The sequence below is a fragment of the Hoplias malabaricus genome, chromosome 2 (genome assembly GCF_029633855.1).
Source record: "Hoplias malabaricus isolate fHopMal1 chromosome 2, fHopMal1.hap1, whole genome shotgun sequence".
In the NCBI taxonomy this organism is placed as follows: Eukaryota; Metazoa; Chordata; class Actinopteri; order Characiformes; family Erythrinidae; genus Hoplias; species Hoplias malabaricus.
Genome location: NC_089801.1, coordinates 11,954,862 through 11,980,135, shown reverse-complemented (window position 1 = coordinate 11,980,135; position 25,274 = coordinate 11,954,862). Strand labels below are relative to the sequence as shown.

The window sequence follows — 25,274 nt, the reverse complement described above, 5'->3', positions numbered from 1 at the left end:
GTCCAGATCTTTCACCTATAGAGAACATTTGGCGCATCATAACGAGGAAGGTGCAACAAAGAAGGCCCAAGACGATTGAACAGTTAGAGGCCTGTATTAGACATGAATGGGAGAGCATTCCTATTTCTAAACTTGAGAAACTGGTCTCCTCTGTCCCCAGACGTCTGTTGAGTGTTGTAAGAAGAAGGGGGGATGCCACACAGTGGTAAAAAATGGCCTTGTCCCAACATTTTTGGGATTTGTTGGCGCCATGAAATTTTGAGACAACATATTTTCCCCTTAAAATGATACATTCTCTCAGTTTAAACATTTGATCTGTGATTTGTGTTCTATTCTGAATAAAATATTAGATGTTGGCTCCTCCACATCATTGCATTCAGTTTTTATTCACAATTTGTTTAGTGTCCCAACTTTTTTGCAATTCGGTTTGTGTGTATTTTTATATATATATATATATATATATATATATATATATATATATATATATATAATCTCAATACACTCCAAGCCAATACAGGCACACAAATAAATCCCCTTAATAACCCCTTAAACCATGAACAGAAATAGGAGCGGTGCACACTGAGAGTTCCTCAGCTGTCAAAATGCTTTATTTACACAGATGCACTGTGGGTTTCTACTGTGTTTCACCTTTCAGATATTAACTCAGTATCTGGAACTCACCAGAAACCAATGGACACTAATTTACCAACAAAATATTAACCCTTGAAGTGCCTAGTAACAAGAGTAATCAAGTTCAGTAGAATCTCATAAAGAATTGACTCCATTAGAAACTATGAATTTTTAGCATAAAAGTGCATAGAAGAAAAATATTTTCCAATAAATTACAGACTTGTACTTTGTATTTAGCATTTTATTTTATTTATTTGTAATTTAAATTAACAACTACAAATTTATGCTGTTATCAGAAACTGAAAACTATTTCTTTGACCTGTATTTTCTGTAAATGTCTTTTGGAAGAGTTGAGTTTGGTGAACATCAGGTTGTTATGTGTCTATGCCGTAAAACCCATAAACACACAAGTACTGTGTACAGGAACTGGAACCACAAAACAGTTAGGCAATTGCATTAAAATAAGTTTCCATTGGGTAGCGCTGGCCACATTCACATTCTGTAGTAGACCCTCATACATTTTGACCTACATAGACTCAACCACAGTAGGTAGCACTCTGACTCTGCACAGAGAAGCACTGATAAAATTTATATGGCATTTGTTGCATAGGTGGTCGACTCAGCCTTGTACAGTCATTAACAGAGCATCTGTTTTCATGAAATACTCAAGAAACGTGCAGTAACCATGAGTAAGTCAGTCAGTAAGTCATTGACAGTGTGTGTGTGTTTGTGTTTTAGGGTTTAAGTAGGTGAATATGTTGAGGGTTTAAGACCACTGTGGTAAAGGCTGTCTCTATTGTTCTCACACTTGTCTTTTGAACATGCACCATGGCCATACTGTAAATTTTGGGAGTAATTAAAAAAACAAAAAACAGAACAACTTAATTTAACAGTATATATTTAGTAGAAGAACATGAATAATGCTGACTACATCTTACAAGCTAAAATCACATCTACAGAATCCAATGGGTGTTCAGCCAATCAACATGTCATGTTTGGGTATGTTTAGTGAATAATGTGATATCAGTCATTTCTGAAAGCTCCATTACTTTCTGTCCCCAACAAATTGTAGTTTAGCACAAATCTATGTCATATATCATATGCTAGCAGGACTTCAGTGATCTACTGTGCCATATATTTAATATTATTTTGAAAAAAAAACTATAACTTGTGAATTTTGTGCTAGCAACACATTTAAAAAACAGATGGGACAAGATCAACAAAAGACTGGAAAAGACTTTCTTCACTCTGAAAAAGACAGGGAGGCCTGCGCAAACAAATATTGCAATGATAACATTTCTCAACTTAAATATGCTTAGAATCTGGGGATTTCATCATTTAAGCTTCATGATATCATTAAAAGATTTAGAGAATCCAGAGCAATCTCTGTTCTCATGGGACTAGGTCCAAAACTAATACTTGTTTACACTTATTTACCCTGCAATGAAAAATGCAAGACAAATGAATTTTTTATGGATTTTTTCTTTATATGGAAAGAAACCATATAAAAACAAGACTCAGAACCGTCTTCTCTGGGCCCAAGCTTATTTAAGACGGACTGTGGGAAAGTGGAAAAGTGTCTCATGGCAAATGAAAATGCAAAATTCTTTTTTGAAATCATGGCTGCCACATCCTCAGGGGGTGAGGGAAGGTCCAGCTTGTTATCAGCAGACAGGGTAACAGCCAGTATAGTAGGAGAGTGCCTTAATGAATGGCATTGATTAGTTCAGTACCTTCATTTATAGTGTGAACATAGACTATATAAGGGAGGAGACTGGTCACTGGTTGAAAAGTGATGAATGCTGATGAGGAGCAGATTTTTAAATTCAGTTCATTTTAGCAGTTTAAGCATTTACCAGTTCTGAATGAATCACTTTCTCTAATGGACAAGTGATAATGGGTAATAAACAACTAAAATTCATTCATAATCATGACACTTATTAATCAGTAACTAAAATTCATCATGATTTGAAGGACCATTCATTCATTCATTATCTATAATCGCTTATCCAGTTCAGGGTCGCGGTGGGTCCAGAGCCTACCTGGAATCGTTGGGCGCAAGGCAGGAATACACCCTGGAGGGGGCACTAGTCCTTCACAGGGCAACACACACACACACTCACAATTACGGACATTTTCGAGTCACCAATCTACCTATCAACATGTGTTTTTGGGCTGTGGGAGGAAACCAGAGCACCCGGAGGAAACCCACGTGGACACGGGGAGAACACACCACACTCCTCACAGACAGTCACCTGGAGCAGGACTTGAACCCACAACCTCTAGGTCCCTGGAGCTGTGTGACTGTGACGCTAACCTGCTGCACCACCGTGCCGCATTTGAAAGACCATCTTGTTCTATATTTTAGATCTAAAACAAATATAAGTGAAATGATCATATTGATTTGCCACTGTGTTGAAGAGGAAATGGAAGATGTACATTTTCTCTAGAACCGGTTTGTTCAGTACAGAGCAGAGACTAAAATAATCTGGTCATTGGACATGGCTTCAATTCCACCCTTCATTCCAGATCAAAGATACTGCATAATTTGAAAAGCAAGGCTGAAGGAAATGTTCCTTGCTTGTGATCCGGCACATACAGAAACTCAGGAGTGGCAACTGTGAAACTCACATTTCTTTTTAATTACAAATCTGAATGAAAAATAAATAATTTCAAAGCACAACACATTCGTGACTTTAATAAACTGAAAATAACAACCTGTATGAGAGTTTGAATGTGATGTGGATATTATTTGGTATGTACTTATATCATATGCAAATCTTCAGGTCCCCTGCTGAAATAACAGTTTTTTACATTTTACTACAAAAGATATTTCTGAATGAACTTTTACTGTTTATTTGCTAATGTAACAAATCCATTCATTTGTTCATTCACTGTCACTATCCATTTATCCAGTTCGTGGTGGGTCCAGAGCCTGCCCGGAATCACTGGGCACAAGGAAGGAACACACCCTGAAGGGGGCGCCAGTCCTTTGCAGGGTGGTACACACACACATGCACTCACACATTCACTATGGACACTTTTGAGTAGCCAGTCAACCTACCCAATGTGTGTTTTTGGGGGAAAACCAGAGCTGGAATGTAACAAATTGAGGATGAATAAAGTATAATGTGTCCTGTACCAAAAACTGCATATGAGGATTTTTGTCCTGAATGTGTTCAATATCAACAGAAATTGTGCACTAAACCTTTGCAAACCTTTGAATAAGATTCTCTATATGGATTTTTTGACTATTGTGAAAACCTCTATATTGAATGAGTTCTGCTGGAGAGTGTATTTGGGAATTCCTGTTTAAAATAAAAGCTTATATTTCCATCGTGAATTGGCTGTTTGTGAAAATAAGGAAATAAAATAAAACATAAGTATTTCCTTGAATTTTATGTTTTATTGGAACTGAATATTGCTCTCTTTCCAGGGAGAAGGATACAAAAGTAGTCTTACTTTAAAAAACCTCTGGTTGGAGCAGGGTTCTGTACTGTAAATATTTTCAGTGCATGGAACAGTGATAAACTTCTGTGCAGTGTTTGAGGAGCTCAATGGAATTTGATGGGTTTGATGGAGCTGTTTTTGTAGTATGTACTGGTCAGTTTTTTCCAGTTTTGAGTTTCTATTTTACATAAACAAATGGTCAAATGCTTCCTCTTTACTGACTGCCTAAAAGAACCTGCAGCTTGTATTTAATCACAGTCCAAGAATGAACAGCTCATTATCTGTTGAGATTCGATACATAGGATTAGTGTTAAAACAGAAGTTTATCCATTCACTGTGAGTTTGCTGTGTGTAAAACAGTAAAGGAAACATGGTTTTATTAAAATATGAATGACGATACTGTCCTACGTCATCATGAAGGAGGAGAAACCAGCTGAAAGTTCATCGCCATTTCGAGACGAAGAGAGAGAGAGAGACATCGCTCCGAGAGCAGGGTTCCTCTACTTCTCTGTAAATAGCTTCACTAGAAGAAAGAATGGAAAGACTGTTGACAAACTACTTTTGGACATGCCTTCAATTCCTTCTGTTAATAAACTGGACACTGTTTGGAGGCTGTGGCTGAGACAGGTCTCTGGTCTGAACTGGTTTACAGAGCTGGGTTTGTGCGGAGGACGGTAGGTAAAAATTTCACACCCATATTACACACAATCATATTAATCAATGTAATTTTTCCTGAGCTGATCCTTTCTAGGATTAAAAAAGCAGTAAACATATATATATATATATATATATAAAAAGAGAGAGAGAGATTGTTATAGTTTAATGCTCATTAACATATGTGTAATGAGTTTATATAACCTACATTTATATAGATCTTTTTATTGTTTAAGTTTTTTTTAATTAATTTGAATTCACAGAAAAATCATAATGAATGATTAATGGTGGAAACTGAGGAATTCACTACAGAAATACAGTTGGTGACAGCTGGATTAGATTTAAGTTTTTTATAATCTGTTCTGTTCATTTGGACAGTAAACCAGAAGTAACACTGTTGTGAAGAAACTCCAGTGTAGATTAAATTTATAAAGAAGATAAAGCTGTTTGATTGCAGCAGTAACATGTTATTTGTTTTTAAAAGATATTTTTAATGACTGTTGTATTTAATGCTCTCAAGAAGCAGGGGCAGTCAAATTATTGAAGTAACTATTTCTAAGATTACAGGGTAAGACACATTAACCATGTGAACAGTCACATTAATATATTTGAAATGTCTGTGTTTTCACTTACGTATCTAACAACTGAAAATGGTAAATGAGAGTATTGGCTAATAATGATGACACATTAAATGTATCTAAAATAGATCTAACGCAGGATTTTAGAGACCATCATAAACACTGCAATTTAAAGCACAGCCCGGCCACTAGGGGGTGGTGTTATAGTGAACATAATATTAATGGCACTTCAGGGAATATCCACATTATAAACAGGGAGGAGCAGAACTGTTTACTAAACTAACAAACAAAGAAATATCATGATGAAACTTATAGTGAAGATTATCTCTGTCTTATCAGCTCAGCTCAACTCAACATATAGGATAGATCTTCCTTCTTCACGGAAATGAGTCAGACAAGATCTTACTTCTCTAGCAAGTTTATCACTACTGTGGATATTTTTAGGATTATCTTGGTCACACTGATACAAAATGTAATGGTTAACATTAGAATGATTCTACAGCAGTAAACAGACCTGAGTGGGCATTAATGTCTGTACCATGCTCAAAACTGACACATGCCATAAAACCTGAAGCAGCTGCTTGGTGGTGGGAGTGGCTCTGATTCCTTAAAGGACTCACTTATATGTATTTCTAGCTAACTTTAACAATGCTTGTCTGAATAATTTATGGCATTTTTTGCAAGGATTGGTGCTTAGGTTAGGAACATTTCTGATATGTCAAATGACACAGAAGACCAATGTTTAGTCAGTTGGACAAAAAAGGGGGCCAGTTTACATCTGTGTATCCCATAATATCAACTTTAAAAGTGAAACACAAATGGTTTTTTTTCCTCCCTCCCTAGGTTTGACCAAAGTTTTCCTATCAGAATAACCATGTCAATAAATGGAGAGTCATTTCACTTAATAAATATAATACAGACATTAGCCTGTAGGGAGCATAGATTCTGGGAACATACTATTTTTAATTCATTTTTATTGTTTATCATTTTTTTACATATTTAATTTTAAATAATTTATCAGTTTGCTTTAATCTAAATTAGTCTTGCTGGTCTGAAAAAAAAATCCACAAATTTTAGACAGAAAATACAGTACTAGAACAGACTAAGATTAATTAAGTTGGCCAAGCAATAAACCCTGCTTCATGAAATGATTGAGATGAAGAATAATAAATGTGATTAAACTGCTAAGGATCTAGCTAGCTCTCTAAACTAGCCTTCATCTGTTTTAAAATAAATAAATAAGCAAATAATAAACCTGTATAATGCTAAAAAGACTGGTATGAAAAATATAATACAGTTTTACACTAATTCAGTGCCAAAATAATAAAAACAGCAATGTATCTGTACAGAAATGATTTGTTTAAATGTTTGTACAATTTTAAAAAACAATAAAATAAAAGATAAGATTAAAAAAGGCAGTGGTAAAAAAAAATACCATAAAAGGATATTGTGACTCTGAAATATGGAGTTAGGTCTTGATATCTGAGTACACCACTGAGTCACTGTGGTCTTGAATTTCTGTCCCTCTGGCACATTTTTTCTGTAAAAAAATAGTACCTGTTAAAAACCCAAGGAACGGTATAATTTAGACACAATACTTTGATATTGCATTTAACTTTATCTTTGAATCTTTGAATTGCCTCTACACTTTAAATATGGCCTCTATCTGAAAATAATTTAAAAAAGCACAAGGAATTCAACACAGACCCAAGGATCAAGTTACTTTGCTTCACGGACACCGACATGTTGATACAGGATCTTGGAAAAGTACCTACTACTGCAGTTTGACCTAATCTGAGTGTGAGGCTTGAGTCAAAACAGTCTGAACATTTGTGGTAGGTGTGGGTAACTAACACTCTTTTCTGCAATATGAGCATCATTAGTACTACACCAACACTAAAGTGGAGAACAACGAACAGTGTACAGAAATTGTTCACATAAGACTCCACAGACATTATATATAGTTTTACAGTATATAAATATATCATCTGTAATTTTTTGTTTCACTCTAAAATGTCCCAAAACAAACATAAATTATCAGAGTGATTGACACTTTACTAAAAACAAAAGGATAAAAGAGTTCATTGAAGATCAAGTGCCAGCCGTTGAGCCACCCAGGCCGGTTGTGCACACTATTCTTGCCAACTGACCCACCTGCTTGTCTTGAATTTCACCAATCAGTGCTGGACCCGCATTTATGCGAGAGCAGAAAAATGTGGTTAAACTGAGAACATAGAACAGAGAAGCCCTGACTCTTGGGCTCTCCCACAGAACTCATTCATTCATTCATTCATTGTGAATGAATAAATGAATGGTGGGTCCAGAGTCTACCTGGAATCATTGGGCGCAAGGCAGGAATACACCCTGGAGGGGGCGCCAGTCCTTCACAAGGCAACACACACACACACACACACTGACACTTTTTTGAGTCACCAATTGCTCTGGGAGGAAACCGGAGCACCCGGAGGAAACCCACGTGGACATGGGGCGAACACACCAACTCCTCACAGACAGTCACCTGGAGCGGGAATCAAACCCACAACATCCAGGCCCTAGGAGCTGTGTGAGCGTGACACTAGCCGCTGTGCCACTGTGCCGCCCTTCACAGAACTCAGCTCTGGCCAATTCTCATTTAAAGGAACAGGCTCCTAAACTAATGTTTCATTAAGACCCCAGGAAACTGTTTTTTTAATTATGAAAAATTTAATATGTCTTTTTTAAGCTCTTCAAATATCAAATTACATGCAGTCAATAGATCAACATATCCAGAATGGATATTTATGAAAATGTTGAAAAATAATTAGTAGAACAGAACATAACATTAGCAGCCCGACAAGTGCTTCACAGCATTGGGTTTGAACCAGGCTCTGCCACTGAAAGAGTGAATAACATACACATTCATCTAAAGAGCCAACTGTATGTAATTATCAGTGACTGTACTGGGGCATGACCAAAAACATACATGTTACAATAATTAATTCATAGCTTCCCATCTCATTACTGAAATATTCAGCCTGTCCACATGCAGCCCCAGTCTTTTGTTGTTTTCAGTCACAATACATTCACATGGTGTGGTGGGTTCAACATGAACAACTAACTTCCCATTCTTTATGTTCAGTTGAGGATGCTCAAATTCATGTTTGTAGTTCCAATGATAGAAGATGAATAAAGTGCTCATATATACAACTGCAGCAGAGTAACTTCAAAATGGATATTAATTATGTGTATAAACAAATTACCTCATTAAATTCTTCTGAATACTGAGATGTAATTTTCACTTCAGCATAATTCATCTCACCATCTTCAGACTCTAGAGGCAGAAAAGACACAATAACATATTATAAAAGTGAGTGCAGCAAAAAAAGACTATAACTAATGAGGTCCTTTATAATAAAAGCAAAAAAATTAAAATACATTGCTTACCTTGATGATTTGTCTCCTTTTTCTTGTACCACACAACTGACATTAATAAAAAGACCACAGTCAGACCAAGAGCAGCCAAAACAGCAGACACTGTAATTATGCGATTCTGCAGGAGAGGATCATTGACTGTAAGGGTAACAAAATTAATATATCAGTAATAATAATATATGACAAAGGTAAATGTACTTTTTTTATATACAGGTGCATATATTATATAGATTCATTACAAACAGAGTGATCTATTTCGAACGTATAATTATTTTAATGTTGATGATTATGGCCAATGAAAACCCAAAAGTCTTTATCTCAGAATATAATGTAAGACCAATTTTTAAAAAATTCTTTTTCGTACATGTTGGCCTGCTGAAAAGTATGTACAGTATATGCACTCAATACTTGGTTGGAGCTTCTTTTGCATAAATTACTGCATCAGTGTGGCGTGGCATGGAGGTGATCAGCCTGTGGCACTGCTGAGGTGTTATGGAAGCCCAGGTTGCTTTGATAGCAGCCTTCAGCTCTGCATTGTTGGGTCTGGTGTCTCTCATATTCCTCTTGACAATATCCCATAGATTCTCTATAGGGTTTAGGTAAGGTGAGTTTGCTGCCCAATCAAACACAGTGATACTGTGGTTATTAATACAGTGGACCAACACCAGCAGATGACACGGCTCCCCAATCCATCACTGATTGTGGAAACTTCACGCTAGACTCAATCAGCTTGCATTGTGTGTGTCTCCACTCTTTCTCCAGACTCTGGGACCTTGATTTCCAAACTAAATGCAAACTTTACTTTCATCTGAAAACAAGACATTGGACCACTGCACAACAGTCCAGTCCTTTTTCTCCTTGGCCCAGGTGACACGCTTCCGGCATTGTCTCTACCATGAGTGGCTTGACACAAGGAATGTGACAGTCGTGGCCCATGTCCTGGATACGTCTGTGTGTGGTGGCTCTTGAAGTCCACTCCTTGAGAAGTCCACTCCTTTTCTAGATAGTCCTTTCTAGGTTGTGGTTATCCCTGTTGCTTGTGCACCTATTTCTATCACTCATTCTCCTTCCACTCAACTTTCCATTAATATGCTTGTATACAGCAGGATGGTGTCAGTGACTGCCTTCTGGACATCAGTCAAGTCAGTCTTCTCCATGATTGTGTAGCCTACTCAACCAGACTAAGGGACAATTTTAAAGGCTTAGGAAACATTTGCAGGTGTTTTGTGTCGATTATTCTAATTTTAAGAGATCTTTTGGGTTTTCATTGGCTATAAGCCATAATCATCAACATTTAACTTTAAATACATCTTTGTATACATTTTGTATACAAAATACTTTGTTTGTAATGAATGTATATAATGTGAGTTTCACATTTTGAATTTAATTACTGAAATACATTAACATTAATGACATTCTCATTTACTGAGATGCACCCGTATCAGCCTCAGTAGATTATTAGAGTTATGACTGAAGTTAGTTCTTACAACATTGATCAGAATATTTACATTTTTATTAGCAGTAAAAAAGACATAAAATAAAATTATATAATGGTATCATGTACCTGTATTAATGTAACAGAGTTGTGTAATGTTGAGTCGTGTAGTTCGGTTGCTGACTGGATTAGAAGCTACACAGGTGTAAGTAGAATTGTTTGAGACTGTTATATTCAAAGAGAGAGAGAGATGATCACTAGAGTCTGTGCTGTTGATGCTGGAGATTCTCTCTTTCTCTTCAAACCAGGACAAGTTCACATCCTTCCCATTCTCCACAGTGCACAGAGGACAACATGACCCTCCCTGACTCGCTGAATGTATTACAGCTTGATTTCTGATGACTGGCTTTGATACTGGAGCTAGGTAATACAAAATGTAGTATAAACACAAGATATTTTTACTGTTGATGTTATACAGAAAAATACAAGTACAATATTATTATGTCAACATAATATAAACCATAAAATATCATAGCACTGGAGAAGTAAACTGAATTTTTTTTTTGTTGGTAGCTATGACTAGCATTCTCTGCCTAATCTACTGGAGATTCAAGATGAAACTGACAGGTCTCAGCACGCACAGATAGTATCTTTTATAACTCAAACATCATGTTGGAGCTGTCTGCCAAATCACAATTTTTTTTTTTGACATATGGTGTAACCATATGACACAGTGAGGCAAGTCTCTATTAGAGTGAATTTGCAAATTTATTGTCTTTAAAAATGTTTTACTTATAATAAAACCAATTCCATTTGGATTATACAAAATATTTTAATAGTTTTGGACATGTTTACTACATGCTACCTCTATTCCTTCATTTCTTTGAAAAGCCTGTATAAATAGGTTTCAGTGTAAACGTATATAAATCCTAATCCTAAATTTAAATACAACACAAAACCTAATTCATATCTTAAACAAATTCTAACTCTGCTGATAATCACCTTAAGTATATTATTTATTCATATTCCACCTCATTCTGTAAATATAGACTTAATATTTACTCACAATAGACATTAACTCTGAAACTCCAGTCTGAAGTTTTCCCAGCAATGATCTGTAATTTATAAAGTCCAGAATCGTCTCTGCTGATGTTTCTGATGGTTAAAGATCCACTGTTTCTGTTCAGCTGCAGTCTGTCTCTGAATCTCTCTGTGTAATAGTCTATAACAGTCTCTCCTCTAAAGACCCGACTGTCCACTATGTTTATATCTGCTTTCTCAGGTCCATAGAACCAAAGGATCTTAGCATCACTCTGAACTGCAGTTAATCCAGTGTGAATTATCACAGTGTTTCCCTCCAGCTCCTGCAGTTTAACAACTTCTTCTCCAGCTGTGGACTGCAGACCTGAAACAATGTTAGTAGCAGGACATAATCCTAGTGGTCTACTCAAGTACAGAAGATGAACACATGTCAATCAATTTATAGGAAGCCACTATCTCAGAAATTTTAATAAAAAAAAAACCCTAAGTCCATCAAGTCTGATTACACTGACTGCTCTCAAGATGGGGGAAACAAAACAAAGAGAAACACCAAAGGACAGTGCCCTCACTCACTTAATAATTTAATGTTCAAACATCCAATGTTGCTATAATACACGAACAAGCATTTACAGTGAAACTATTTGCATAAAGAGCTTAAAGAGCGGTCAAATATCGCTCTTAAACCGGATTGACCACTAACTGCACAAATAAAGAGCTCCACGATTTTAAAGTGACTTACAGCAGAAAAGCAGGTAAATAACAGCTCCAGGAATCCTGTACACTGAGGACATTTTAGGGTGACATTCTACTCAGTAAACTGTGTCAGTAAACTCTTCAACTCCATCGCGATTTTTTTTCAGCTTCAGAGAAAAAACATGTTGGCTGATGAGTCCGCTGTGGATTGGGGGAGGGCTAAATATAGCCAGTCGCCACAATGCACTGAATTAGTTCACAGCCCGTTTTACAGACTGATAAAAACCAGAGAAATTAAGCTCCACTTCTGCTGCCTGTTATTTTATACTTCAGCACTCTCAGCAAAGCTAAGGTAAATACAAACAAATTCTTATAAATTGTAATCAAACTCTTAGATATTTAAAAATATTTGTGATGAGTGAAGGATGACTTTTGCACTGTACAATTTATTAATGTATAAAAACAAAGTATAACATTTAAATAAATATATAAAAAAGTGGGACTGTCTGTGAGGAGTTTGGTGTGTTCTCCCCATGTCTGTGTGGGTTTCCTCCAGGTGCTCCTGCTTCCTGCCATGTTCCAAATACACACATTGGTAGGTGGTTTGGCTACTCAAAAGTGGCCATAGGTGTGTGGCATCTCCAGGGTGTGTTCCCATCATTCGCTCAGTGACACCCTTGCTTATCCAAATCCAGACCCAGACTCCAGAAGAAGTTTTCTTCTTTTCACTGCACTGCAGCCACTGTATGGATCGGTTAAAATTAATCCAATTTCTTTGAATAACTTTTTATCTCCAAAATAGACTTCAGTGTAACATTACTTAAATACCTAAACTAATATTTCTCTATAATCTGAATTAGGTTGCATGTACATTCATAGACCTCATCCACAATGCTATTACTTTATGTGAGGAATTATGAGATAAATGTCCTATAATAAAAAAAATAAATAAATAAGAAGAAGCTATAAGTATAAGGTTAATTTCATGAAGGCAAAAAGATGAAAACAGGAGACAAAAAGTAAAACTATACATGTAAAGATACTAAAATAGCTGATGCCAATAAAAACCCTGGGGAAAACAGTCTGAATGTTTCCAGACAACATGCTGTATGTCCTCATGACCTCATTTGTATTTATATAAATAGAAGAAGATAATTTTAGATATATATCTGAGTATAGTAAGACCTCTACTGCTGCACATTTATTTAAGAACGAGTTTTGCCACACTCAGAGAGTCAATATATTTTTTACTAGAACATATATTTGTGTAGCTCCGGTTTCCTCCCACAGTCCAAAAACACACGTTGGTAGGTGGATTGGCGACTCAAAAGTGGCCGTAGGTGTGAGTGTGTGAGTGAATGTGTGTGTGTTGCCCTGTGAAGGACTGGCGCCCCCTCCAGGGTGTATTCCCACCTTGCGCCCAATGATTCCAGGTAGGCTCTGGACCCACCGTGACCCTGAATTTGATAAGCGGTTACAGATAATGGATGGATGGCTGGATATATTTGTCTATTGCTTCGCTTTCCCATGCTCTTAAGAATTATATTTCAGTGTACACACCCCATTTTCAAAAAGTTGGGAAACTGTAAAATGTTAATAAATAAAGAATGCAATGATGTGCAAAACAATTAAGCCTAGTATTTTATTTAAAATAGTACAAAGACAAAATTTTAAATGTGAAGGGGCAACAAGACTGATATAAATAGACTGATAAATTTGTGTAATACTAGAAACCGTAACAAATGAGGTTAATTGGCAAATGGTCAGTGACATGACTGAGTTTAAAAAGAGCATCTCAGAGAGGGATCTGTCAAGAGAAAAATGTGGAGGGGTTCACCATTCTGTAAAAGGCTGGATAGGCAAGTAGTGAAACAAATCAAGGATATAATATCAAAATGTAATATTGCAAAGGATTTCGTTTACAGCTCATAATATCATTAAATGTTTCAGAGAATCTGGAGAAATCTCTACAAGGCACAGGGCTCAAACCCAACATTGGCTGGCTTGTTGGGTCTCTCAGGTGGCAGTGAATTAAAAAAATTGGAAATTGGAAATCAAAAATGCTTAGGTGACTTGCACATCTGTGAAAGCACCATTAATACTGAATGATATACACAGGTGTCGGAGTAACATGATGTCATCAAGACAACGACTTTTTCAGGGAAGGCCTTGCACACCTTGCACTAGCTTTGCACTAGTTGCACTTTAATGTTTTGTATTGTCTTATGTAGCACCTTGGTCCTGGAGGAACGCTATTTCGTTTCACTGTGTACTGTAAACACTGTATACTGCTGAAATGACAATAAACTTCTTGAACTTGAACTTGAACTTGATTTTAGTAAAATCAGGTCAATTCACCTTCTACATGGATTACAACAGCATGGTTCCTTAGTAAAAGAGTCCGGGTGCTGAACTAGTCCAGACTTGACACCCACTCAACAAAGTGGAGAGCCAGAGCTGTTGAAATCCTGTAACAAACAAGAATAGAAAAAGGTACACTTCCAAAACTGGTGTACTCAGTTCCCAAGCGCTTACAGAGCATTGTTTGTATAGATAGATAGATAGATAACCTTTATTGTCATTGCACATGTACAACGAAATTGAGCAGCAATCCTTAAAGTGCTTAAACAAACAAAAACAGTAGAAACATGCAGGTATTTTACAATATAAGTAACAAATTATTGCACAAGCCCTGAGTAGTTGAAGAGATTAACGTGCATGTGTTTGCTGTGTATTACACAGGCCGTGAGTGGCTTAAGAGATTTGTGTGTTCAGTTCCCGTACAGCACTGGAGTAAAAGCTGTTTTTCAGTCTGTTTGTCCTGGATGTGATGGACCTGAAGCGTTTTCCTGAGGGCAACTGTTGGAAAAGATGTCCAGGGTGGGAGGAGTCTTTAAGTATATTGGCTGCCCTGCTGAGGCAGCGGAAGCTGAACAGATCCTCCTGGGCAGTGGACAGCCAATGATCTTCTGGGCCATGTTGATCACTCTCGGTAGTGCTCTCTGTCACTCTCTGTAGTTTCCTCTGGAAGTCTATGACCAGTTCTTTTGTTTTGGTGGAGTTCAGGGAGAGAATGTTCTCTGCACACCATTCCGCCAGTCCCAGAACTTCATCCCTGTAGGCGGTCTCATCTCCACCAGATATGATTCCCACCATGGTTGTGTCATGAGGTGTGATACTGGGGGCTGCACGATGAGATTAAAGCTCCAGCATAAAGAGCTGCTCTATGATAATGAGAAACAACTGCCAGTCAAATACACATTCAAATTTTAATCTATCATAATGATACTGTGTGACTAGGGAAATTACTAGGGAAATAATAATTATCTAATAGGCTGCTACCTAGAGCCATTATGGAAAATGCACATCACATGTTTGACTGTTTATCCCTCATCACCTATTTTTTTTTGTTTTTTGTTTCCACAGTGTGGGCTCAGCAGTCAGTGTATTGCAATAAACAAGTACAAAGTACTGTACAAAGCACAGAGATTCATTCTGTGTATCATTTGAATCTGTTATACTTGTTTTAGGTCACTAAACTATTTCAGAATGGTTTGTCTTTTCTCTGTATGTTTACCATGGATCTATAACCTTGATGTTTTTTCTTTGTCTGTTTTCGAATAAAATCCTACTTTCTCTCCTCACACTCACATGACTCTAACTCCTCTGATGACCTCAATCCATGAAGACTGACCATTGTAATGAGTGTCTATGAAATAACCACAATGAATACTACAGACTGCATCATTTTAAAAAAATGCTCACAAGGGAGGGAGGATTTCCGGGATGGATCTGGTGGCTTAACCATACCCCCCTCTACACAGAACCGCACTCTCACGTGCTAAACTGCACCTCACTTCCTACATCTATGTACTATATGTTTTCTTCAAAAAAAGTGATCAGAAGTGTTGTCTGAATTGTAAATGTTCAAATAAAAAAAATATTTCAAAAGGTTTTACTTTGAGTTGCAGAATACACAACATTAAAGCACGTTTTTCTGATTCAGTGTGTCATGAATAGGGGAAGAATTAGTCACAGCCAACAGACCTCTAGCAACATTACACACCACAACAGTCACATTCAGATGATGAACCCTAAAAGACATTTAAAAGCTTGACATAATACAGCTTTTGTCAAACAGTATACTGAAAAAAAAAACAATTGACCCTGTTGTCTGATGTGTAATCTGTTTATTAAATATATGAAAATATTCTGTGTTTTTCTTACTGCAAAGTGTTCATGTGTTCCTGCATATGACAGATTATTGTTTTATCTTTACTAGTGCCCACAGACCACAGTGTAGAACTGATTCGTTGTCAAAGAGCAGCTCCAAATCTGCACAGATAGTCTACTGTTGTGTTGTAATGTCCTTATCTGGACATCAAAGCAGTAACCTCATCATTTCCCCCTCAGGAAATCACTAACGTCTGGATAGTGATTCCAGACTAAACTTTTCCTCTTCCCTGCTATTAATTCTGATGTTAAACCACACCCTCTAATGCTAGGGCTGAATCTCAAATGGCTTCCTACTCTATACATAGTGCCATGAAGCTCTGACAAGTTCTAAGTTTAAAAACAAAACAAAACAAAAACAACTTTGCACAAAAAGTATGTTTTTAAATTTTCCTTTTAAATGGAGAAGATTTGGTAATTTTTTCATGGGTGCCACCCACATACTCAGCTCATCCCATAGATGCATGTTCCTTATAAATGTGGCACCATTTAAAGGGGAAATTAACAGGCTTTCCACTGGTATAAGATTTATTGCCATGAAGCATTGTTACAACAAAGAAATAATCTACAAACACAAATTTTCTTTAATATTTGTGCTACGTTTATATAAAAGAAATAGAGAGAGAAATGAGTGGCTGTAATGTTGATGTAGAGGTAGTAAAATTACATTACAAATTTCATAGATCAGACTAAGACCAGCTGGCACACACATAATTCTCTTCAGTTTTAACATGATGATCATAATTTCTTATTTTGTGTGTTTCCCTTTTATGCTTTAATGACCGTATGTTCTCAAGCTGCATAAACTCCACACATAAAAGCCTCACAAGATGAATCCGGTTATACGGAAAAAAACTGCCTTAACTCAGTCAATATTACACATTTCCTTTAACTTAAATAGTGACCTAAAGCAGAATTTTTTCTTCCTTATTTTACTAGTAATAACTTTGTTTTAACAACTTTGAAACTTTTTTTTGTTTTTGTTTTTATTTCTATTTCCCAGTTTAAATAGAGTATGGACATTGAATATATTAGTTGCATATGGGATGTAGTCCCCCACCCTCTGTTTTTTTCTCAGCTTACAGTTTCTTGTATAAATGAATGTGAAACTGTAGTCTTTCATTTCACATCACTTCCTTTCACAATCTCATCATGTGAATGAGTAAACAGCTCAATATTCATCATTTGACCATAGAGATATCTTAAACCTATTATAATAATTATAAGCAGGTGTAGTATTATAAATGTTATGATTATAAATAATAGTAATAATATGCTCTAATTGGGTTCAACGTCATCACAACGCTACAGTCAAAAGATTTTAAGCAACACAATGCAGCGAGATCCTTATTAAAAGGAAATATAATAGATATTCCTATAAAAATGAAAGAGAACAAAAAAGAAAGCCAGCAGGTGTTTCTGTGGCAGATGGCCCTCATATCCAGTAACTGCTCTTTGTTAGTGAATGAAATATAATCTCTCTGCTGATTACAGGGGTTGGGTAATGAAACTGAAACACCTGTCATTTTAGTGTGGGAGGTGGTGGCCAATCTTCATTAACTGCACATTGCACCAGTAAGAGCAGAGTGTGAAGGTTCAGTTAGCAGAGGGTAAGAGCACAGTTTTGCTCAAAATATTGCAATGCACACAACATTAGGGGTATCATACCAGAGTTCAAAAGAGGACAAATTGTTGGTGCACGTCTTGCTGGCGCATCTGTGACCAAGACAGCAAGTCTTTGTGATGTATCAAGAGCCACGGTATCCAGGGTAATGTCAGCATACCACCAAGAAAGACGAAACACATCCAACAGGATTAACTGTGGACGCAAGAGGAAGCTGTCTGAAAGGGATGTTCAGGTGCTAACTCGGATTGTATCCAAAAAACATAAAACCACGGCTGCCCAAATCACGGCAGAATTAAATGTGCACCTCAACTCTCCTGTTTCCACCAGAACTGTCCGTCGGGAGCTCCACAGGGTCAATATACACGGCCGGGCTGCTATAGCTAAACCTTTGGTCACTCATGCCAATGCCAAACCTTAGTTTCAATGGTGCAAGGAGCGCAAATTTTGGGCTGTGGACAATGTGAAACATGTATTGTTCTCTGATGAGTCCACCTTTACTGTTTTCCCCACATCCAGGAGAGTAACTGTGTGGAGAAGCCCCAAAGAAGCGTACCACCCAGACTGTTGCATGCCCAGAGTGAAGCATGGGGTTGGATCAGTGATGGTTTGGGCTGCCATATCACGGCATTCCCTTGGCCCAATACTTGTGCTAGATGGGCGCATCACTGCCAAGGACTACCAAACCATCCTAGAGGACCATGTGCGTCCATGTGCATGGTTCAAACATTGTATCCTGAAGGTGGTGCTGTGTATCAGGACGACAATGCACCAATACACACAGCAAGACTGGTGAAAGACTGGTTTGATGAACATGAAAGTGAAGTTGAACATCTCCCATGGCCTGCACAGTCACCAGATCTAAATATTATTGAGCCACTTTGAGGTGTTTTGGAGGAGCGAGTCAGGAAACGTTTTCCTCCACCAGCATCACGTAGTGACCTGGCCACTATGCTGCAAGAAGAATGGCTTAAAATCCCTCTGAACACTGTGCAGGACTTGTATATGTCATTCCCAAGACGAACTGACGCTGTGTTGGCCACAAAAGAAGGCCCTACACCATACTAATAAATTATTGTGGTCTAAAACCTGGTGGTTCAGTTTCTTTGTCCAACCCCTGTAATCATAGATTATAAAACAGATGTTACACTGACACCTAGCGGATGTGATGTGTCAGAGGAAACCATTCTGTGGGGCTTTATGGTGCAAGCTTAATAAGTAATACGTAAGTATACTGTTTTGGTGCTGGTTTAGCTGGTAATCCAGTATGGTACTGCAGTAAGTTACCATTGTCCAAATCAATTTTCATATACAATCGTTTTCAACAACAGCAATTCTAAAAAAAATGTAATATATAAGGAATAACACTAAAATATTTAAACATTTTTCTGAAGATGTTGTGTGTGAAACTGAAGTCTATGCAGGGAACATGTGCAAATAAAATAGGGAAAAAGACAACAGTAGCTCAGAAGCTCTCTCTGGTTGTCTGTAGAAAACAGCACAGAATATTTGAGAGCACAGACTTTCTGAGGTCTTAGGACCTGCATTTTAAAAACAGCAAAACAACATCATATTTTCTCTTGGTTTCCAGAAAAGTGTCAATACACACACACTTTGCACAAATAACATAATAATTCAAAGAAGTTCATGTCTAATGATTCCCAACAGTGCTACAATGATATAGTCAGTGGTTCATCTGTAAAAAAAATCTAAAAAAAATTTGAAACACACACGAGAGGGGGTCTACAAATAAATGTTTTATTTTTCATAAGATGAGCCTACAATTGTACAACAGTTGCTGACGGTTTAAACTGACATTTCTTTCAGTGCATTGTGGGTATGTTTAGCCTCGCCCAGTGTGGTCACATCAGTTCTGTATGTGTTTCTCCGAAGCTCTGAGAAAATTCACTATGAAGTTGAAGAGATTACGGACATGGTTTACTGAGTAAAATGGAACCATTAAGATGCCCTCAGTCTACAGGTTTCCTGAAGCTGTTATTAACCTGCTTCTCTGCTGTAAGCAGTCTATTTGTTACACCACTTAGGAAGGTGGCTTTATCTATAAACTGAGATGGATTATGAGATTATTTTCTGTCCTATCACTAGATCATACTTGTTACTTACATTGTTTCAGGTCTGCTGTCCACAGCTGGAGAAGAGGTTGTTAAACTGCAGGAGCTGGAGGGAAACACTGTGATCATTCACACTGGATTAACTGCAGTTCAGAGTGATGCTCACATTCTGTGGTTCTATGGACCTGAGAAAGCAGATATAAACATAGTGGACAGTCAGGTCTTTAGAGGAGAGACTGTTATAGACTATAACACAGAGAGATTCAGAGACAGACTGCAGCTGAACAGAAACAGTGGATCTTTAACCATCAGAAACATCAGCAGAGAAGATTCTGGACTTTATAAATTACAGATCATTGCTGGAAAAACTTCAGACTGGAGTTTCAGAGTTAACGTCTATGGTGAGTAAATATTACATTTTCATCTTAATAGTTTATAGTGGCAGATTTAGGTATAATTTGTATAAGTAGAACTAGGTTCAGACTTTTAATAAATAGCAGCTAGCTGCTACCATGGAATTTATGTATATGGTTTGATTGAAAAATAATTTTTAGATTTATGTTCATGTGAGCTGAGTGACTGTAGGGACCAAAGTTATTAAAATAATAATAAAAAAACACAAACACAAAAAAAAAGTTCACATGGGGACATAAGTTAATTACCTGTGTTTTGTTTGTAATTACCCAACATACATTTAGTAATTTAAAAACTGTGCATATTGAACAGTACAAGGATTTATGGTAAAATATCTAATGCATTAATGAATATCTAATTACTTAAAATTACAGCTTGAAAATATTTGTGATGCTTCACTGACTTGTAATAAGGAGAACAGTCTGTCATTGCTACTCTGGGCTCAGCACTGCAGAAACTGCACTGTGGGACACTTGGAAGAGGGTATGAATAATATACGTTTTTTTCTATTCAATAGGTCCAGTATCAAAACTTGTCATAAGAAATCAAGCTAAAATATTGTCAGTGACTCAGAGAGACTGGTGTTCTCCTCTGTGCACTGTGGAGAATGGGATGGATGTGTACTTGTCCTGGTTTGAAGAGAAAGAGAGAATCTCCAGCATCAACAGCACAGACTCCAGTGATCATCTCTCTCTCTCTTTGAATATAACAGTCTCAAACAATTCTACTTACACCTGTGTAGCTTCTAATCCAATCAGCAACCGAACTACACAGCTCAACATTACACAACTCTGTTACATGAACACAGGTACATGATAACATTATATAATTGTATTTTGTGTCTTGTTTTTACTGCTAATAAAAATGTAAATATTCTGATCAATGTTGTATAGCAAGAACTAACTTCAGTCATAACTCTAAAAATCTACTGATGCTGATACGGGTGCATCTCAGTAAATGAGAATGTCATTAATGTTTATGTATTTCAGTAATTAAATTCAAAAAGTGAAACACAAAGTGATGCATTTAAAGTTAAATGTTGATGATTATGGCTTATAGCCAATGAAAACCCAAAAGACATTTTCTCAGAAAATTAGAATAATCAACACAAAACATCTGCAAACGTTTCCTAAGCCTTTAAAATGGTCCCTTACTCTGCACCAACAACACAGATTCCAGTGAGGATCTTTATCTATCTCTAAATATAACAAAACCAACCTATACTTACACCTGTGTAGCTTCTAATCCAGTGAGCAATCAAACTACACAGCTCAGTGTTACACAACTCTGTCACATTAACACAGGTACGTCAAAACTATTATTACACAGTAAATTCACCAGTGTTAAATCAACACTATTAGTGTTAAATTAATATGTTAGTGTAAAAAATTAACACTTTCTATATTACTGACACTCTAATGATGTTGAGGCACTTTATTAAAATTATGGCCTTTTAGTACATTTAAATCTTTGCCTTGGATTGTTCATAATGTGAACATAAAAGTGATTCATTCTGTCACTGTTTAACTTATAACAGAAGTATTTTTTAAGTATTATATTTATTTATTTATTATTATGTTTTTTAATAAACAGTCAAAGGACCATCTGAGAGAATTCCCATGAAGACAGAGGCTGTTGTGTTACTACTTGTCGGAATGATTGTTTTATCATTGATGTGTTGCTGGAAGAGGGCTGTGCCCCAAGGTGAAAATATACATGTTCTGACTTTCTTTGTGTTTTATATTTAATTGAGTATTTGCAATAATTCACAATTCTTGTTTGTTTTTAGATACTGAGCTGTGTTATACAGAAGTTATTTATGAAGAATTCAAAAGAAGCTGCTGAGGTATTGGTGGAAAAATTAATTATTAATGATTAAAATTGATGTTATCAAATTATTGAATTATCATTATTATTATTACTATTTAATATTCATTATTTTAAGCTAGTGTCTTGCACCATTATTGTTTCTACATGTACAGTAATTAATCTTTTGCACTGGAAACCTACACTTGATTCCTTAATCTGCACCGGAAGTGATTGTCCGTGCTAAAATACTTAAACATTGTTAATCTGTTCTGACTGGAATCACGGACTAAAGTGAGCCAGTACAAAACTGAAATGATTAGAATGTGAGTGGAAATATTAGAATAATATCTTTCTAAACACTGCTTTATTAGAGGTAATAGCACTGGCATGGACTTATTATGGACTCATGGAAGTTATTATGTTAAATCATTTCCCGGTTTTCGAGGAAGCACAGATACTACTAGATATTAAAGGCTGGCTCTTATTTAATTAAAGGCTTTTAATTCAATTTTAAACTGAGGCTGGTGCTGTGTTACTTTGTCCCACTGTTTGGGTGATGTTTGGGGAAGAGTGACACTGGTGAACCTGGTGATTTCTCATGGTACTGAAGGGCCAATGCAGTGTTTCAGTGAGTTCAGTTATCCTGATTTGATTACAAACAATTATTTCTGCTTTTTGTAGTTTTTTTGCTACGTTTCTGCTCCGTATTGGACTGGTGTGCTGATTTGTTTTACAGGAAAGTTGTGAGAGTGACTACACAACATCGCCCTCTCGTGATCAAAACGTGTGTCCCATGTCTCATCATATTTTCACCTAGAACAGAACCTGCTCAACAATTTAAAGCTCTTTCGTTTTTCCTGGATAAGTGTGTGATCTGTGAGATGCTGACAGCAGTTGATGAGTTTCTAAATGTTTTGCTGTTTTCTGCAGAACTGTTTTTACAGAATATAAAGTTAGTAATTATTTTCTTTTTCTTTCTGCTGCTTTCTCTAGCTAGAAATCCAGCTGTCTCTGTCTTACCTTGGTCTTTTGTAAAATGCCATTGTAAATAAAATTGTATTTTACAATTTAACAAATGAATGAATTAATTAATTAATATATGGTCAAACATTAAACTAACACCATAGCCAAATATGAAGGGTTTGTGACAGAATGTACGCTTGAATCAGAAGAGACAGTTCTACTGAGGTTTTGCAGATAGATAGTGTTTGTGGTTTGTAACTGAAACGGTGCTGAATGGTCATTTGCAACTGATGTCCTCAGAATATTCGAAGAGTTGAAGTATTCAAACTGTCATGAATTGCTTGTCCAAAACAACATCCCTGCAGGCCGTTAAAGAAACACGCAGAGTGTCTGTCACACAGCTCCAGTGTTCTGGGGTCGTGGGTTGGAGCCCCAACCCCATCACTCTCTGTGAGGGTTTTGTGTGTGTGTGTGTGTGTGTTTGTGTGTGTGTTTGTGTGTGTGTGTGTGTGTGTGTGTGTGTGTGTGTTCTCTCTGTGTCTGCATGGGTTTTCTCCCAGAGCTCTCATGCCAGTGTTGGTAGTGGATTGGTTATTAAACAGAGTCCTAGTGATTATGTGAGTACATGTGTGATACACTGTGATGGACTGGCATCCAATCCAGAGTGTGTTCCTGCCTTGTGTCCAGTGATTCCTGGTGGGCTCTGGACCCACCACAAACCTTAACTGGTCACAGCAGTAAGTGAATGTATGAATGAATAAATATAGAGCGAGATCCAGAGTTGCCACACACCGGTAGACACCCATCTAAGCCCCCAACAACAACACATCTCACTACAATCCAAGCCTTAACAGGCACACAAACATACAACAGCTAGATCTCCTTAATAACCCCTTATACCATGAACCGATATAGGAGCAGTGCACACTGGGGGCTCTCCTGTGAATCCTAGTCACACCCAGAGTCCTTGAGCTGTCACAATGCTTTATTTGCACAGATACCATATGGTTATTTTCTGTATTGCAAAATCATTTGAACAACACACACTAAAAAAACAATTCTGTGACCACGTTGTTTAGCCTTTCATTTTCTGTAAAAGCCTTTTTGAAGTGACAAGTTCAGTTTGGTAAACATCAGGTTGGTATGTGTCAATGCCATAAAACCCATAAACACACAAGTACTGTGTACAAGAACTGGAACCACAAAACCCAGGTACAAATTTGAGTTCAAACATATTTCCATTGGGTAGAACAGGCCACATTCACATTCTGCAGCAGACCCTCATACATTCTGACCTACATAGACACAACCACATTAGGTAGCATTATGACCCTGAACAGAGCAGCACAGATCTGATTTATAGGTCAATTTTTACAGCATTTAACAGTCTTTAACAGAGCATCTGTTTTCATGCAATACTCAAAAACTTGCAGTAACCATCACTGTTTAACAATTTGAAAAATGACAAGAAAATGTGTTACTCTGAACTGGATAAGGGGTTACAGATGATGAATGAATGAAAGAACAAAAGAATGGGCCTTTCCCTCAGAGCAATTCATTGGCAGTGTGTGTGTTTAAGGGTTTAAGTAGGTGAAGGTGTTGGGGGTTTAAGACCACTGTGGTAAAGGCTGTCTCTATTGTTCCCACACTCGTCTTTTAAGTTTGTATCCATTTATGATCTTATCTCTGTACAAACACACGCAGTGACTTATATTGAGAGAATCATAGCACATCATAACATTTAAGTGGTTGTAAATCATTTTTGAAATCAAATATTCATTTGTCAAAATAATAACTGACATAATTTAATCATTATATTTGATACTGATACTGAACACTGAACTGTATAAAATAATATGTGAACATTAATTTAAACAGGTATTTTGGCTGTTCCATAGACCACTCCTGAGCGAGCGCCACGCCCATATTTTACATTTTGGGAATTAAAAAAAAAACATTCTACAAGTTAAACACACATCAGAATTTTGTAATGACCTCATTATTTACAGGGTCCAATGACGAGTGTAAATATTCACCCAACAAACATGTCAGGTTTTGAAATGTTTACTGCATAATGTGATAGCAGTGACACTATTAATTAATGTCACAAATTATAGCTTGGCATGAATCTATCTAAAAATTCCAGCAGGACTTCAGTGATCTATTGTGCTTGGAATAGATTAATACTGTAGTGACGCTGAGCTGAATTTCATTTTGCTCCATTGGTAACTCTTTGGGGTTAAGTGTAATATTAAACCAGGAACATT

At 36.8% G+C, this 25,274-nt stretch overlaps 2 protein-coding genes and 1 long non-coding RNA gene across 5 annotated transcripts; 2 read left to right on the top strand and 1 right to left on the bottom strand.

Annotated features, from left to right (window-relative positions):
- Window positions 1–4,479: 4,479 nt before the first annotated feature.
- On the bottom strand, window positions 4,480–16,013 carry LOC136687469 (CD48 antigen-like). 2 transcript variants are annotated; one of them, XM_066661900.1, is made up of 7 exons: window positions 11,939–16,013; window positions 11,225–11,563; window positions 10,288–10,578; window positions 8,736–8,861; window positions 8,552–8,622; window positions 6,748–6,852; window positions 4,480–4,603 (listed from the first exon to the last, which is right to left on the bottom strand). In XM_066661900.1, exons 1-6 carry the CDS (start codon window positions 11,988–11,990, stop codon window positions 6,781–6,783), a joined length of 951 nt encoding a protein of 316 aa, XP_066517997.1. In that variant the 5' UTR covers window positions 11,991–16,013; the 3' UTR covers window positions 4,480–4,603; window positions 6,748–6,780. The 2 variants fall into 2 exon arrangements, with proteins under 2 accessions (XP_066517997.1, XP_066517996.1); XM_066661899.1 differs by lacking the exon at window positions 4,480–4,603 and having other exon boundaries at window positions 4,903–6,852.
- Window positions 4,571–10,904, top strand: LOC136687490 (uncharacterized). The gene is made up of 3 exons (XR_010800486.1): window positions 4,571–4,754; window positions 10,467–10,582; window positions 10,732–10,904. It is a non-coding gene; the product is annotated as an uncharacterized lncRNA (long non-coding RNA).
- A 3,659-nt stretch (window positions 16,014–19,672) lies between the features above and the next one.
- Window positions 19,673–23,078, top strand: LOC136687475 (CD48 antigen-like). Of its 2 annotated transcripts, XR_010800476.1 has the most exons (6): window positions 19,673–19,765; window positions 19,884–20,222; window positions 20,753–21,043; window positions 21,829–21,939; window positions 22,025–22,672; window positions 22,781–23,078. XR_010800476.1 is itself a non-coding variant. In XM_066661923.1 (5 exons), the coding sequence occupies exons 1-5, from the start codon at window positions 19,714–19,716 to the stop codon at window positions 22,078–22,080; spliced, it is 849 nt and encodes a 282-aa protein (XP_066518020.1). In that variant the 5' UTR covers window positions 19,673–19,713; the 3' UTR covers window positions 22,081–23,078. The 2 variants fall into 2 exon arrangements, 1 of the variants encoding a protein (XP_066518020.1); XM_066661923.1 differs by having other exon boundaries at window positions 22,025–23,078.
- Window positions 23,079–25,274: the final 2,196 nt, after the last annotated feature.

Excerpts from the sequence above, each read along its gene's own strand:
- LOC136687469 (XM_066661900.1), bottom strand. The coding sequence starts at position 11,990 with ATGTCCTCAGTGTACAGGATTCCTGGAGCTGTTATTTACCTGCTTTTC. Across the intron at positions 10,579-11,224 it reads TTTCAGAGTTAATGTCTATT|CTCCAGTATCAAAGCCAGTC; the intron begins GTGAGTAAATAT and ends TGTATTACCTAG. Across the intron at positions 6,853-8,551 it reads ATTCAGAAGAATTTAATGAG|AAAAAATGTGCCAGAGGGAC; the intron begins GTAATTTGTTTA and ends ATTTTTTTACAG.
- LOC136687475 (XM_066661923.1), top strand. The coding sequence starts at position 19,714 with ATGCCCTCAGTCTACAGGTTTCCTGAAGCTGTTATTAACCTGCTTCTC. Across the intron at positions 19,766-19,883 it reads TATTAACCTGCTTCTCTGCT|GTCTGCTGTCCACAGCTGGA; the intron begins GTAAGCAGTCTA and ends ACATTGTTTCAG. Across the intron at positions 20,223-20,752 it reads TTTCAGAGTTAACGTCTATG|GTCCAGTATCAAAACTTGTC; the intron begins GTGAGTAAATAT and ends TCTATTCAATAG.